The 17,281-nt window shown below is 37.9% G+C and overlaps 1 protein-coding gene across 10 annotated transcripts in view; it reads left to right on the top strand.

The window, feature by feature from the left end:
• NEBL (nebulette) overlaps positions 1 to 17,281 on the top strand; it is a 406,325-nt gene that overhangs the window by 275,714 nt on the left and 113,330 nt on the right. For 4 of the 10 annotated variants that reach the window (XM_043509415.1, XM_043509419.1, XM_043509416.1 and 1 more), the window contains exons 1-4: positions 1,328 to 1,486; positions 1,577 to 1,648; positions 11,940 to 12,044; positions 15,974 to 16,084. The exons of 2 other annotated variants lie outside the window; for them this stretch is intronic. In XM_043509415.1, coding sequence (XP_043365350.1) covers positions 1,430 to 1,486; positions 1,577 to 1,648; positions 11,940 to 12,044; positions 15,974 to 16,084 — 345 coding nt within the window. In that variant the 5' untranslated portion in view covers positions 1,328 to 1,429. Of the gene's footprint in view, positions 1 to 1,303; positions 1,487 to 1,576; positions 1,649 to 11,939; positions 12,045 to 15,973; positions 16,085 to 17,281 lie in introns of those variants that run through there. 4 more of the 10 variants (XM_043509413.1, XM_043509418.1, XM_043509414.1 and 1 more) reach the window with 4 other exon arrangements.

Raw genomic sequence — 17,281 nt, 5'->3', positions numbered from 1 at the left:
TTCCATTCCAACATTCATGAGCTCATGAATTTATACAGCAAAGGTTGGTTCTGAGACCACAAATCTTGACAGACTTTAATTGTGAATGGTTACACAGGCTTTTAAGGAACTTGTATTATCTGTATGATCATGGTATGTTCTCTTCTGTAGAGTGTTGGTATGTGTATTTATGTATGTATATTACTTTAGCTGACATAATGCATAAAACATTTTAAGAATGTATAAAGTTTAATATAAAAAACATTTTCAGGAAAAAGAATGAGGAGTACTTGTGGCACCTTAGAGACTAACAAATTTATTTGAGCATAAGCTTTCGTGGGCTAAAGTCCACTTCATCAGATGCATGCAGTGGAAAATACAGTAGGAAGATAGATAGATATAGATACACACACACACACACACACACACACACACAGAGAACATGAAAAAATGGGGGTTGCCATACCAACTCTAATGAGAATAATTGAGTAAGGTGGGCTATTATCAGCAGGAGAAAAAAAAGTTTGTAGTGATAATCAGGATGGCCCATTTCAAACAGTTGACAAGAAGGTGTGAGTAACAGTAGGGGGAAAATTATCATGGGGAAATAGTTTTTAGTTTGTGTAATGACTCATCCACTCCCAATCTTTATTCAAGCCTAATTTAATGGTGTCCAGTTTACAAATTAATTCCAGTTCTGCAGTTTCTCGTTGGAATCTATTTTTGAAGGTTTTTTTGTTGAATAATTGTGGCTTTCAAGTCTGTAATTGAGTGTCCAGGGAGGTTGAAGTTCTCCAACTGGTTTTTGAATTTTATAATTCTTGACATCTGATTTGTGTCCATTTATTAAGTGCACCAAAAGTAACATGCATTACATTCTGAAATTACATTTCATAAAGCAAATGTGAATTGTCCAGACTCTCTCTAGTAGAAAACTAAAGGTGTGTGTGCTTTTTCTGTATGAACTTTATTTCGACTGAGTGAAAAAGATTTGTGACAGCTGGTTTGGAACCTGTGATATCTTAAATGTTAGAACTAGATAGTTTCCCCATAATCTTAGGCTTCATGGCACCCGTTTTAGACAGTTGATTTCATTAAATCATTTATCTTACATAGTTACTGAATTACAGTGCTTTAATTAAATGTGTCTTAGACATTTAGGAATAGTTTATTTGAATAGGTCATTTAATTATACTTTATCTGTAAGAAAGTATTAGCTGAGTTAGCAAGGCCATCTGTAATGCCTTTTAGTTCACTCATACCAAATTGTTCAGATAAAGACTTTCAAGTGCTGTCTAAATAAGGAAGAAGCCTTGGTAAGGTTAAGCTTAATGAAGGACACAAGAGAAGCATACACCCTCGACAAGTGGTAGAACATAAACCATTTGCTGCAGCAGTGGACTTTTTCAATTTTTACCCCATTGTTTTTCAGAAATATTAAAAAATAAGAATGCCTGTCCTTCAGGATTTCAGGGAGGATGAAAGTGAGGAGGAGGAAGAAGAAAAGGTGGGTGGCAGTGATAACTTTGAAAAGGTGCTTACTTCTTTTTTCACCTTAGTTTTAGTGATATTGAAATGCTTCCCCTTTCTTTTATAGGTGTTCCTTAAGCCTGTTATTGAGGACAGAAACATGGAACTGGCCAGAAGATGTACTGAAAATATAAGTGATGTAAGTGACTGTGACCATTTGTGTCCTTTAATTATATTGCTTTCTTCTAAAGGTTTTATTTGTATTATTCTTATTTCTTCAGATTTATCAAATGTAGCTATAGGTGCCTATCCTAGGTTCTGGGTGCCTACTCAATAGTTTAAAACATACAAAAGAATATAAATGGGCTGCCTAGGAATATGTGTATGAGGAAACTCCATTAAAATGTTACAGAATCTCATAAAGGCACTCAATTAACACATTCCAAATGAGTTGTTTTAGAAATATAATGTATGTCTGCATTTGGCATGAGCACCTTTGATCAGATCCGTACTGAGCATAAATAGGAGTAGCTCTGTTGACTTCACTGAAGTAATATCAGCTTTATGTCAGCTGAGGATCTGGCCCCCTGAGTGAACTATGAAAGTGAAGCTTTTAGCTTGAGTTTGTATTTATTGTGATGCCCCTCCTGGAAACTTGAATCCCAGGAGGAACTTTACAACTGTGCACTAATTGAGGTTCTGTTTTTGATTAGACACAGAGTGACAGCTCTCCTTCATGGACTAAATATATATAGTGACTAACAGCAAAACAACCCATTATATAAAAGATGGTGATTTGCCTCTAAAATAATCTTTCCAGCCAACTCTAGGCTGGGATGTTTTGGCAATTGATTGATTAGTAGGACTGCAAAGTGAGGGTTGGTTCATCTTGTATTGTAACATGATGCATAAACTTATTGTAGCATTATTATCCAAGGTGAATAAGTATGTTGACCTCATGAGATGAATACATGCAGAAACTAGACTATAGAGGATGCAGAAAATTCATTACTGGAGGACATTCATTAGGAAAGAATAGACGGCTGCTAGAAAAATGGTACATCTGGAATGTTTAGGAGCGATCATGCTGGGAAGAGAATGCAGCTTGACAGGGTCAAAACTTCTCTTGTGCCTGAACACTGGGTGGGAATACTTAAATCTTGGTGTGGGCTGAATATTGGATACAGCCTTAAGAGAAGCCAGTAAGGTGATTACCCAGTAACATCAAATTATCTTAAGAGGTAGTACAGGCTATTAATATTTTTATCAAAGGTACTGATAGTTACCCATGTGTTTTTGTTTGGAAATGTATTGTATATGACACAATACAAGCCTGTGAAGTCAGGTAAAAGCCAAAGTAAAAATAAAGAATTAGGCTGACCTGAAATCCATTTATTGTTTCCATACTACTTATTTCTAGATATGATCATTTTTATAAAGGCAAAAAAATACCCTGAACAGTGTTGATAAACTATTTGTTTTAATTAGAAAGGAATTACTATTGAAAAGTAATCATTGGTGTATCATTGGTGGTCGTGGTAGCTGTTGCTGCTGTTAATCAGTTGATAAATATTGTGGAGATATCTTTCTTTGATTTTTTTGTGAAGGTTTAGGGGCTAAGATGAATAAATGAGTTAAAATGAGATTTCAGACCCTGTAATGGTTCAAAGATGTGGCTTTTGCTGAAAGAGTGATTTTCACTGGGATATGTGAAGCTTTCAAAAGATAATGATTCCTGTATGATATTATTATAAGAAGTGCAATGGTCCAGAACCAATATAATTTCAAAGGGAATTCTCCCTATTAATATACTAAAATGGAACCCGCATTTTGGGCCTGATCCAGTGCTCAGTGAAATCGTTGGATGTGTTTTTATTGGCTTTAATGAATATTGGATCAGGTTCAAAGTGAATTTTTTTTAATCCCCCCAAACCTTCATCATAATTGAATTTTCACTATTACTAGAAAAGTCCTACAGTACTCAGGGAGAAAATTCCCCCTATCACATACATCTTCATTCTAGGAATGGTGCCAGAACCTCTTGACCCTTTTTGGTTACAGGGGAGACGCACAGCTGTGAAGGGTTTCTAGGGGGATTGTCTTCACTCACTTCTGGCAGCACCTGCACAAAGTTTGGGAACAGAGCTCAGTGAATATTCCAGTTTGCTTTTGGATCCAACTATGTTCATAGTTCTTTACGTTTGCTTTTTTTTTTAAACGTTTGTGCAAAGTACTTTTTGTTTGCATGACTGTTTAGGGAGCAGCTATTATTCATGCAAATATGGAAATAGATTAGTGTATTCACTTGGTAATGAACAAAGTTGTACTTGAAAACCTGTGTGTATGTGTGTGTGTAATATATATATACACACCCAAGTACATGCACAGGTTTCAGACCCAAATTTGCTCATTACCATGTAGAAAGGAAAGGGACTGGAAATGAAGGTAATATATATAAGTCCAACATAAGTGGGTTTCAATGACTTTGTGTGGCTTCCAGTTTTACCCTAAGGTGACCTTGTGACAGGAGCACATGACCTTGTGACTACAAGGCTGGGTTATTCCCTTTCCTTCCTTGCAAGGCTGTCAACACAGATACTCTGTCAGAGTGCAATGGCATGATTGTTCAAGGCTTGAGATATCGTGATCATATTATATTCACCCTGAGCTCTTTACAATCTGACTTTAAATTGGCACTGTTATTTTTAAAGCCCTTTACGTCATGCAAGCCTTGGGTCTTGTATGAGAGGATATCCGTTCTCATGTTCCACTGTTTAACAATCCCACCATTGCAGTCAGCTGATGGTCACTTTGTTTGCGACGATCCCTATGTTGCTCCCCTCTCAAATCCATCCAATTTAATCTCTTTTCATTAAATAATAGAGTTCAAGATGCTTTTAATTTTCACTTATGTTGGACTTGTGTGTTACCTTCCTTTCCAGCCCCTTTCTTTTCCACATTTAAATTGGACCCCTTAATTTGTTGTTGTTTGTATTTTAAAAGGGGATACAGGGTGGTGGTATGGGAAAGTAGGAAGCTGAATACAAATAAAGTAATTAAGCAAATTATCATAGTCCTTTCTGTAGAAGGGAAATAGCTTGCCTCTTGAATCATCATACTGCATTTCATATGTGCATGTTACTGTTTCTTTATCACCTGCAGCAAATTTCCTTTAAACGTAATGCTACTTACCATCTAATTTGCCACATACTGTAGTCCAAATTGTAGTTCTTTCTAATTCAGCATCTTCTTGCCATCGGCTGGACGTGGTGAAGATTAGATCCTGCCAGGACTTTAATTACTGTTTTTCTCAATTAATTGTGTTTAATGATGGTTAATAAAAATTAATAGAAAATGCATTTGTTGCAGTTCTGGTTTCTTTTCTTTTAACTACAAAAGAATTCAAAGTACTACACTGTGGTTCTGAGAATTGTCAGTAGACTGAAGACAAAAAATTATTTATTGTTGGTTAAAATGAGAAAAGTAATTATGACCCAGTTAACTATTGTTTCAAGCTGCTTTTCTCAGTATTGGATAGAAAATGTGGATGCATGATAAACTGTGTCTTAATTAAATCCTCATTGAATATTTCATTTGTCTAATGTTTCAGAGTTTGACTTTTCATCTTAAGATATATATACAGTTTGAAACAAGTTCTTCAGGATATAATTTGTTGTTGTTAAAAGCTAATACTAACCAATGTACAGTATACCAGTGTGTCCAGAGCCAGATTCTGCCCTCAGTTACACGTGTGCAATTCTACTGACCATATCCATATGACTTCAGTAGGGCTGTATTGGTATAACTGACTGAATTGGATCTGGCAGAATTTGGTCCTTTTGACTCTTCTTTTGCAATTGTAGCCCACAACTACTCAGTGTAGTAGTTGTGCAGAACTGTTGTGCGTAAATGTGAAATCTTGTAATTTAAACGTTATATTTTTTTAAATGGAAGCAATTTGAAAAACAATATGAAGTCATTAAGGGCCCAATCCAGCTCTCATTGAAATCAATTTAAAGACTCACATTAACCCCAGTGGAAATTGGCTCAAGCCTTAAATTGTGATATATAACGTCATGTTTTCCCATAAGTGGCTAATTTATCCAAAAAGGGGCCTTAAAAATCAGTATAACTTTGTCAACATCTGAATAAAAATAATTCACAGTGAATTTGGGGGAAAAATGTATACCTGTATATTTACCTAAGTGATGGCTGCTTATGCAGCTTAATCTTAAAAAGTTTTAAGTATATTTTTCTCACATTTCAAACAAATTCACAGGAACAATAACTTTCACTTTATTGATGGATTCGAGCTGTAGTAGGATGGTTTCCTATTCTGAACACAGTGTCACTGTTTTATTTTACACACGATATCATACATACATCCATAGCTTATACTAGTAGGCTGTTTAAGAGTCTTGAAGTGTGCAAGTTACATTTGTGTGTATGTCTGTATGTACACGTATGTAGTTGAGATGCAAAAACTGTTACTTTTTAATGTTTTCTTTCAATATGGTACCTTGAGTTTTTCTCTAATTCCACAGCAAGTCATACATTTTCTGCTTTTAATTTCAACAGCAATTGATATAAAGTAGCAGAATAGAAAACTATTGTGAATATTACTTTTGAAATCTTTGATTCCCATTTGTTGTAAAACAGAATTGTGGTGGCTCTAATATCCTGTGAAATAAGAGTCAGAGACACAAGGCCAAATGCAGAACTGGTGTAAAGAAAAATATTTCCACAGAAGTTAGTTGAATTATGACCAATTATATCAAGGTGGGATTGTCCCAATGGGTTTATAATTATTAGTCAAAATTATACAAGTATAAAGGACACAAAAGGTATATATTTGGCTTGAGATTTTCAAAGGAGCCTAAAAAAGTTAGACATCCAACTACCATTGAAATTCAATGGGATTTGGGAGCCTAAGTCCCAAAGGAAGGATTTTTCATAATCATATCTTGTGAGGTCTAAGAGATCCAGTCATCCTTGCATAATATTTTGTAATGAATAGGTGGTCACTTTCAGGCAAAAATTCACACTTGGCCAAATTAATATTTTACTCATCCAAATTTTAAACCCCAAATTTGAATAAGAATATAAGCTTCTATGCTCATTTCTTCCAGTCATTGCTTGTATTCACCACATATCCACACCATTAATGCTTCAGAAACTTCTTGTCTACTTCATACATATTTCAAGTGCAAAAATGTCACTACAGTATTCTGTATGTCCTTTTTCATCTTCCAGTTGCCTGATGCCAAATGATGCAAAAATGTCTATAGCAGAACAGAACATCTAGGATCAAAATCTAATGTGAAGATCCTGTCTTATGTCCTGTTATAATTACCCACTCAAATCTTGCGCTCACAATCAGCACATTATGATTGGGGCTTCTAGGAGCTGCCAAAATAAAACTAGAAAAATTTCCCATATTTCAAGCAGGTGACCATGAATGATATCACTCTCCTGAGGCTAACACAGAGAGATAAATCATAGCATATAGAATATCAGGGTTGGAAGGGACCTCAGGAGGTCATCTAGTCCAACCCCCTGCTCAAAGCAGGACCAAGTCCCCCAATTTTTGGCCCAGATCCCTAAATGGCCTCACAACCCTCGGTTTAGCAGGCCAATGATCAAACCGCTGAGCTATCCCTCCCCCAAATGATGTTGCTTGAATGGCACCAAAGCCCGGGCCCATTCGCTGCAACACTTTGTTCTGCAATGATTCTAGACTACTTGCTACTGGCTTGGCGTGGTAAAGTGTCCTACCATGGAGTTCGGAATAAGGCTGCCCTCCCCAGAAACCTTCTGCAAAGGCTTTTAGAGTACTCCAGGAGAGCTTCATGGAGATGTCCCTGGAGGATTTCTGTTCCATCCCCAGACACATTAACAGACTTTTCCAGTAGCTGTAGTGGCCGCGAATGCATCCCAAGTCTTCAGGGCAAATTAATCATTAAACACGCTTGCTTTTAAACCCTGCATTATATTTACAAAGGTACACTCACCAGAGGTGCCTTCTCCGGCTTCATGGTCTGGGAGCCCGCCTTAGGAGGGTTGGGAGGATATTGGCTCCAGGGTGATGAACAGTTCCTGGCTGCCGGGGAGAAGGGATTCTCCACTTGCCTGCTGTGCACTATCCTCAACCTCCTCCTCAGCTTCCTCATCCACAAAATCCTCATCCCTGTTGTGTGAGATACCCCCCTTGCAGGTGTCCATGGACAGTGGTGGGCTAGTGATGGGGCCCCCCCTAGAATTGCATGCAGCTCATCATAGAAGTGGCATGTATGGAGCTCTGACCCGGAGCGAGCATTTGCCTCCTTTGTTTTTTGATAGGCTTGCCTGAGCTCCTTAGTTTACATGTGGCACTGTTGTGTGTCCCTGTTGTAACCTCTGTCCATCATGCCCTTGGAGATTTTGGCATATATATTGGCATTTCATCTTTTGGAACCGAGTTCTGCCTGCACGGATTCTTCTCCCCTTACAGTGATCAGATCTAGTACCTCCCATTCGGTCCATGCTGTAGCTCTTTTGCGATTCTGGGACTGCATGGTCACCTGTGCTGATCAGCTCACCATACTGGCCAAATAGGAAATGAAATTCAAAAGTTCCTGGGGCTTTTCCTGTCTACCTGGCCAGTGCATCTAAGTTGAGAGTGCTGTGCAGAGCGGTCAGAATGGAACACTCTGGGATAGTTGTATGATTTAGTTAGGGATGGGATGATTTAGTACGGGATTGGTCCTGCTTTGAGCAGGGGGTTGGACTAGATGACCTCCTGAGGTCCCTTCCAACCGTGATATTCTATGATTCTGTGATAGCTCCCTGAGGCCAATACCGTCAAATTGTGTCCACACTAGCCCAAATTTGACCCAGCGAGGTCGATTTTAGCGCTAAACCCCTCGCCGGGGATGAGTACAGAAATCGATTTTAAGAGCCCTTTAAGTTGACAAAACAGGCTTGGTCGTGTGGATGGGTGCAGGGTTAAATCGACCTAATACTGCTAAATTCGTAGTGTAGACCAGGGCTTAGAGACTAACATTCTCTAAGGTGCCACAAGTACTCCTCATTCTTTTTGCTGATACAGACTAACATAGCTACCACTGTGAAACCAGTCTTACCATGGAGTTACAGACAGTCCCCTTAGACTCTCCAGTCTATCTTGCCACCCAGACAAACTGGATTTAGTGATAAATGGTCACTTGTCTTACACCAAAAATCACATCTCGTTCAGGTTGCTTCTAGTTCCAAGAGAACAGTCATTTACCCCAGATCAGTTGGTACCCTAGCTCTTATACCAGAAACAGCGACTGTAGCCAATCCTGTAATAAACTATCTACAATTTTATTAGGTAGGAAAAAGAAATAAGAGAGTTGTTTATAGGTTAAAGCAAGCAAATATATACACACATGAGTTACCATCTAACTCCTAAGAGTGACAGAGTTGTAGTGATTTGTCAAGTCAAAGTGTCTGTCAGGGCAAACCCAGAAGGCAGTCCCTGGGGATTTCTGGCTTCAGTTTAGAGTCTCTGGCCCTGTCAGAGTTCAAACAGCCAAAAAGATTTCCTTCATTCAGCTTCCAAGTCCACAGGATGAGCTTCCTTGCTCGCAGCATATTCTGGGTGTGATAGGGCCATTAATCAATCTTTTGTATTGCAGTATTTCTTGATGGCCCATCTGACTTCGATAGTCTTTATGGATGGGCATAGGATGAATCCTGTGCATGGGTTCACAAGTTCACAGCAAACCTTTTCAAAATTATAAAGCAAAACTTACATATTTTCTTAGCATGGAATACCGACATCACAAGTGAGATTAATGCATACAGCAATTTACAAAGATTTAATATAGTCTAAATACTAAATACATTCTTAAAAGACTACTTATTTTGACTCAAATAGTCAAAAGACTACTTATGTTGAGCAAAACTAACACACAAGTGAACTGGTCTGGTCTCCAGCTATGAGTTTGTTAGTTCTTAGCAAATGCCTGCAGTCTTGGCAAGAGCTGGCATCTGGCATGACAGCATCACAGGCTGCATCATGGAATATTTCTTATCTGAAAATTTTCCTTTCTGTTAACAACATCTCCCTCAGTTTTACCCTCCCTAATGGCTCATTAGCCAAGGGGTCAGCTTTTTAGTTGGACAATTACTGTGCAGACAGTTGCCTGCTGTACAGTTAATGAGTTAGCATTTGATGATGATGATAGTATCTGTACACAAGTTTTAGAATGACTCATCTGGTGGCAAGAGGGAGAAGGAGGCCTGGCCAGCACATGCTGTGCTGCAGTTTTGAACTGCCTCTGGAAATTGCCGAGTGAAGGGGAGCAGACATAACAGAATTGTGGGAGATGCTACTTGCAGAAATTATGGGGTAAGAAAATTTTCATTTTCTATTGGTCAGGCTGTGTTGCTTCTGTCAGCAAGACTTCAGTGCATAAATGCAAGGTGCTACAGTGCAGTGTGTGAAAATGAGGTTAGAGAGATGAGAACAGAAGAGCTTAAGTCTAAATAATTCACTTTACGTTGAACCATATCGATATCAATATTGAAAGAAACTTCAAGCAGTTAAGGTTGCTTAAGTGGAATACCTACCCACACACTTCCTTAAAAACCAAGGAAAGTTCAGTTGAGCTATCCTTCTTTAAATGCATGTTAATCCTTACACGTTACATTCACCATCTTCACTAACTTATTCTGTCCCTCTGTAAATAAGTCCCATTCACCTCCAGCATAGTCAGTAACACTATACACATTCCTCGCAATCACACTGTAACACAAAACATTAACTCAGACCATAGCAACAATAACATAAATATTTGTTAGTTATCTGTATTCCGATAAAGCCTACGATGTAGTGGTTTCTCATGGGAAAGTATGAGTTGAGACTTTATTTTTGTTGGGTTTCTAAAATAACTATTATAGGGAAAGAAGATCCATTGCTTTGTTTTGTCACCCTCTACCCCCACCTTGATAGCAAAAATGATCTCCTGTGTGTGTGGAAAAGACTTTAGGAATGAGCTTATGAATTTTTTTTCTGCCTTCAAGAAGAGTCTGACAACTGCATTACACATCTATCTAGAAGACCTTTACTTCAAATGTTAGAGACTTTGGGGACAACATTTTGAAACCTGCCCCTCAGAATTTATTCATGGATCTTGGATACATAAAAACTGTAATTGCATGTTGTCAAGGTTCCTTCCCCACTCTGAACTCTAGGGTACAGATGTGGGGACTGTATGCAAGACCCCCTGAGCTTATTCTTACCAGCTTAGGTTAAAACTTTCCCAAGGTATAAACTTTGCCTTGTCCTTGAACCGTACGCTGCCCCCACCAAGCATTTTAAACAAAGAACAGGGAAAGAGCCCACTTGGAGACGTCTTCCCCCAGAATATCCCCCCAAGCCCTATACCCCCTTTCCTGGGGAAGGCTTGATAATAATCCTCACCAATTTGTACAGGTGAACACAGACCCAAACCCTTGGATCTTAAGAACAATGAAAACTCAACCAGGTTCTTAAAAGAAGAATTTTAATTAAAGAAAAAGTAAAAGAATCACCTCTGTAAAATCAGGATGGTAAAAACCTTACAGGGAAATCAGATTCAAAACACAGAGAAACCCTCTGGGCAAAACCTTAAATTACAAAAAGACACAAAAGCAGGAATATACATTCCATTCAGCACAGCTTCTTTTACCAGCCATTAAACAAAAGGAAATCTAATGCATTTCTACCTAGATTACTTACTAATTAACAGGGGTTGTGAGGCTGCATTCCTGATCTGTTCCCAGCAAAAGCATCACACAGACAGACAGACTCTTTGTCCCTCCCGCCCCCCTTCCAGTTTTGAAAGTATCTTTGAAAGTAACTCTCTTTGGTCATTTTGGATCAGGTGCCAACTAGGTTACCTTAGCTTCTTAATCCTTTACAGATGAAAGGGTTTTGCCTGTGGCCAGGAGGGATTTTATAGCACTGTATACAGAAAGGTGGTTATCCTTCCCTTTATATTTGACACGTGTGCTGTGGGAAAATGAAGATTTTGTATTTGCAATGTTTGTGTATAGAAATTTAGAGGCTGTTTATAATAATTTTGACGTGAAATCAGGGGGAGGAAACTCTCTTCAATACCCCCTTTCTTTCAAGATACTACAGGAATTGCAAGTAGTGGGTGACAATACACTGTAGGTATAAGAAATAATCCTGTCTTTTTCATATGTCATATCAAAGATTTTGTGATTTTTTTTTTACATCATCTAGGTGAACAAGTTGAAGTTTCAGTTATAACTTGATCTTCTTGCTGTTGTAGGTTTCTATTTGACGTTATCTGAATGGTTTTTCTCTGTGGCTTACTTTGTTACATGATGTGGTGTTTACAAGCCACTTGGCACAGTATTTTAGTGTTCTGTCCAGATGAGTAGAATAAATCTAAAAAGGTAATCTTTGTCTTTTTCTATTTTTAGGGTCAATTTAAATCCATTTTTTCTCTTTGTAGATCCACTATAAAGAAGAGTATGAAAAATCTAAAGGCAAGTTCACGTTTGTATCTGACACCCCTCAGTTAAAACATGTGAAAAATATGAGTGCTTTTATTTCTGAGGTAAGATATAAAAGATTGCAGAATATTCTTCAGTACTTAGTTACCAAGAAAAAAGCCTACTAAGTTAAATATTGCGATTCTTGAGGGGGCGGATTGGGGAGTCTATTCATAAAAAAAAAAAATAGCAAGAGAATCCAAAAGTTTTATTGGGTTATAGGAGTGTCACTACTGTATGCAGTTTAAGTGTATAAAGGTAATTTAGAATTGTATAGCATCTTTCTTCTAGGACCCCACATCATTTGACAAACATTAAATATATGTTCTGTGAGTAGATATTACCCCTTGTGAGCTAATGGACCTGCTCATTAGTCTGGGACAAACAATCAGCCATGCTTGGTTCTGTTTATGGTCTTCCCCCCGGGGCTCTGTTTATTCTCCAACTCAAAACAAAAAGAAATATAGAACAATTCGAAAAGCAATAGTCCTGGTCTTGACTGGAATTGTGGGACCCTCTGGCCTCCAGTAATAAAGGGTCTGGACTTGCCCTCTTGAAGCCTTCTGCTGCAGCTACAGGAGACTGTGCGCTCAGCTGTCTCCTGGTCTCAGGCTCCCTCATGGAGGTGGGCTCTTCATTGATATCCTCCAGTGGGAATCAGACCCAATCATTAGCTGCTGTCCTGCTGGGTCAGCTGATTCCCTGCACCTGCCTGCTGGACTTCCCTCCAGAACAGTGCCAGTTGGTCCATCCTCCCTCCAGCCCCTGAAGTGGTAGACCGCCCTGTTGCACTCCTTTCACAGATAGATGGAACAAGAGAAATCTTTATTATTTGTTGTTTGTATTACAGTAATGACTAGGGCTCCATTGTGCTAGATGCTATCCAGATGCATAGAAATAGATAGTGCCTGCCTTGAGGAGCTTACAGTCTGAATAGCAAACAAAGAATAAGAGAAAGGGACGATAGGAAATATTATCTTACAGGTGAAGAACTGAGGCATGGATCAGTAAGTGGCTTGCTCAAGGTCACCCCAGAAGTTTGTGCTGAGCTGGGAATTGAATCCAGATCCAAGTCCATTGCTTTAACTACAAGGCCATCTTTCCTTCCTAGTGGCTTTGCATAAGACCATACAGTGGCATACCTGATATTAAACTCTAAGTATGCTGACTCCAATTCCTATTTTCCATACTTACTAGACCAAATAAATGAACATCAATTCTTAACTGCACACTATAACTATTATGGGCCACATTTCAACTCACAGTGGAAAAGTTTTCTATGTTAACTCAAACTCCAGTAAAAATGTTTATGATTACATACTGTCCATATAGAACAAAATTTATTCAGGTTTCAGAGTAGCAGCCGTGTTAGTCTGTATTCGCAAAAAGAAAAGGAGTACCCGTGGCACCTTAGAGACTAACAAATTTATTAGAGCATAAGCTTTCGTGAGCTACAGCTCACTTCATCGGATGCATTTGGTGGAAAGATCTCTCCTCTGCTTTTTCCACCAAATGCATCCGATGAAGTGAGCTGTAGCTCACGAAAGCTTATGCTCTAATAAATTTGTTAGTCTCTAAAATTTATTCAGAATGTGGACTACCTGTGCAAGGTCCCTCCATGCTACTTGGGGTGGGGAGAAGGACCATGGATGAAGTTGCCAGGTAGTGCCACCTTACATGCCATAGAAAGCTCCTCTTTTAATCTGCAGAGGGTAGCACATTTCTGAAATGTATATTTTGGCTCAGTAGTACCTTGCATATATGTGTGTATGCATGCATACATTTACAGACTCACACAGACTGAAAAATGTACCTAACACTCACTGGCCCAAGAACTGAACCTACTTGGCAGAGTGAAAAATATACCACCCCTTCTGTACTCCCCACTTTTTAAATTTCCTTTCACCCTCCACTCCCTTGTTTTTTCCTCAATCTCTCTCCTCCTCGTCCCCGCCCAACCCATTCTTTCAAAAAGAAACTCTTTCAACATACCACAGAACTTATTTTAAAGGGTTTATTCTTTCTGGATTTCATCAGCTGAAGTAATGTCTTAGTTCTGACAATATCTATTGCTTTACATTTTGGGAGGAGCGTATTACTTGTGTCAGGGGGTGGTATATTTTTCACTCTGCCAAGTAGGTTCAGTTCTTGGGCCAGTGAGTGTTAGGTACATTTTTCAGTCTGTGTGAGTCTGTAAATGTATGCATGCATACACACATATATGCAAGGTACTACTGAGCCAAAATATACATTTCAGAAATGATTAGACCACCACTTATTGACAACCACTTATTTCCAGGCACTAGGAAGAAATGTTCCTGAAGGCATGTTGTTGCATAAATGTATATTTGTCTACTTTGGGGGTGGAGAGTGAAAACTGGGAAGGGAACCTTAGCAAAAGGAGTCAGCATATTACTGAGAATCAAAAGAGCTGGGTTCCAGTTCTAGTTCTGCCACTCATTGTGTGACTGTGGCAAAGTCATTTAACCTTTGGGTGCCTCAATTTTTCATGTTTTGTATATAATGAACTGTGTCCAGTTATTCATATCTGAACTGAGATTTTTATATAATTCACATACATTCCATATATTTTCTCTGAAACTTCAGTGCCAATTAGTTGCGAGTCTAGATCAAATATAAAAGCATATATTTGCTGCTTTACTGACATTTATCTTCATGTGCCAGGAATAGGTAGGATAACTCACAAGTGGAATAACCATAATGGAGTTGTTCTGAATTTTCTCATTCAAACATAAATGTCATAACTGAGATAAGACGACATATAGCCTATAGAAGACAAATATATGTGAAGCTGTTGCTATTTTGTGCTATTTTGTTGAGTATCAAAACGGCTACAGCATGTGGTGTTACTGATTGTTAATAAAAGAACACTTAAAGATTTAATATATAACAAGAGTAAAAAAAAATGCTTTTTGTTTCAAAAGTTTTTTAGAGTGCTGTTTAGGTAACGTTTTGTTGCAGTGGTTGAATATGATAAAGTGATAGCTGTCTAAGATTGTAAATTGCTGACCTCTAGTGTTCCATAGCCTTTGTTGGAGAATGTAGGTATTTTTAATATTGTATTTTGGCATCTTTCACAAAAAAATCTGGGAAAAACAAATTCTCTGGCAGTATTTTAAAAAACAATTATTCATGGGAATAACCAGAGTAATAAATAAATAGACATGGTCCAATTGGTGCATGTCAATTAAATATGATAATGCATTTAAGATGGCATATTCCTGATATCAGTGATTATTTTTAAAGATTGTTTTATTAATTTAATATTCGTGCTCCTGACATACTTCGCTTCAGAGAAAAAAACAGAAGCAAGCCAACAATTCTGTACTATGCTTCTAGCTTGCATCACATGACTCTATTGTAAGAAAGTTGCCACTGGGTGTTCTGTGCTTTCGTAATGATGCTTACAAAATGCTAGCTTTGAATGGTAGTGAAAACACAGGAGAAATAACAAGAAATTTTAAAACAATATTTGATGTAGAAATCTTAAGTAGAAATGAATAAACAAATTGTCTTCATATTCTTGTATTTGCCAGATAAAATTAATTAGTGCCTCTTATTGAGTGTCTCAGTGTTCCATTGTTTGTTTCTCCACTGAACACAATGTGCAAAACTCCAGAAAACTGAAAATATGTAGATAATTTTGCTCTTTGGATCAAGAAGTGAATTAATAAGTGGCATATTTTTTTACTGACTTTGCTTGCCTCATTCAAGGCTTCCTTCAAAATTTCTTCAATTTTAACTATCAGGCACATTACAGTGATTCATGGATTATATACACTAATCTGAAATATAAAGTGATTTGAAAATAAATGTGTATTCTTAAATTACTCTATAAGACTTTTCTAGGTCTTTTCCAGTACAAAGTTCTTTTGTACCATTTTACTTCAAAGTAAAACAAAGTGATTTGTTTAGTTACTATGTGATTCTCTTTGAAGTAATTTCTGCATTTTTTGTCTTTTTTTCTTTCTAGGCAAAGTACAAAGGATCTGCTAAAAAAGACCTTTCCAATTCTCTGTATAAGCAGATGCCAGCCACAATTGACAGTGTGTTTGCAAGAGAAGTTACACAGCTTCAGAGCAAGGTAAAGTTTAAAAACCAATTATTTTTAGATTTTACAGATTAATTATGCAACAGAACACTACTAACCCCCCAGTAGCTTTAAACTGATATTTTATTACATATATGATTCACAGGGTCCATTTCTCAGCTAGTGTATATTGGCATAGCTCCATTGATTTCAATGGAGGTACTGCATTTTACACCAGCTGAAGATCTGGCTCATTATGTTTAGTAAATAGCATTTGAAAAACAGTAAGTCATTCATCAATGCATACGTTAATTATTCCATAAGATGTTGTTGCATAATGTATGTAAAAGAAGACAAATCAAAATTATGTTGCAATCTACGTGATCCAAGTGCCATATTGGCATTGTAAGATTTTTATCAACTCCTTACTGATAAACTCACAGCCTAAAAATATAACGGTCTGATTTTCAGAGGTGCTTGAGAACCCACATTTCCTATTGACTTCAGTTGAAATTGCGAATGTTCAACATTTTTGAAAATTAGGCTATACATTTTCAGAGTTATTCATCAGATTCCTACCAGTTTGAGATAGAATGCCTGACTTCATTATTTAGTCCATGTTTTTTGCCAAAGCTCAATTGTTCCCTGCAGTCTATTTTTAGTGCTTTCTCCAGTCCAGTTGTGTCATTCAGATGGCATTGAGGGTAGAAAGCAAGTAAGAACCCAAACATTTTTCTTGTTGGAATTCCACAAGGCTAAGTAGCAAAAAGTTGGTTTTGAACTCATGCATTAAATCAGGGGTTCTCAAACAAGGGGTCGGGACCCCTCAGTGGGTCGAGAGATTATTACATGGGGGGTCATGAGCTGTCAGCCTCCACCCCAAACCCTGCTTTCCCTCCACTATTTATAATGGTGTTAAAAATATTAAAAAGTGTTTTTAATTTATAAGGGGGGGCCGCACTCAGAGGCTTGCTATGTGAAAAAGGTCACCAGTACAAAAGTTTGAGAACCACTGCATTAAATGGATATCTAGAACTATTGCTGTCTACCCACCAGGTATTTGCACATTTTAGGTATTGCTCCCCCCACTTTCTATCTTAAACACATTTTTGAGACTCTTTTGAGACCTACCAGACCAGCAAAAGCAAAAAGCATAACATGATGCAGCTTTCAAGTACCTGAGGGGGGGTTCCAAAGAGGATGGAGCTCAGCTGTTCTCAGTGGTGGCAGATGACAGAACAAGGAGCAATG

The sequence above is a fragment of the Dermochelys coriacea genome, chromosome 2 (genome assembly GCF_009764565.3).
Source record: "Dermochelys coriacea isolate rDerCor1 chromosome 2, rDerCor1.pri.v4, whole genome shotgun sequence".
Taxonomy (NCBI): domain Eukaryota; kingdom Metazoa; phylum Chordata; order Testudines; family Dermochelyidae; genus Dermochelys; species Dermochelys coriacea.
Note: the sequence above shows the minus strand (reverse complement) of the source record. Positions and strands in the feature narration are given on the sequence as shown.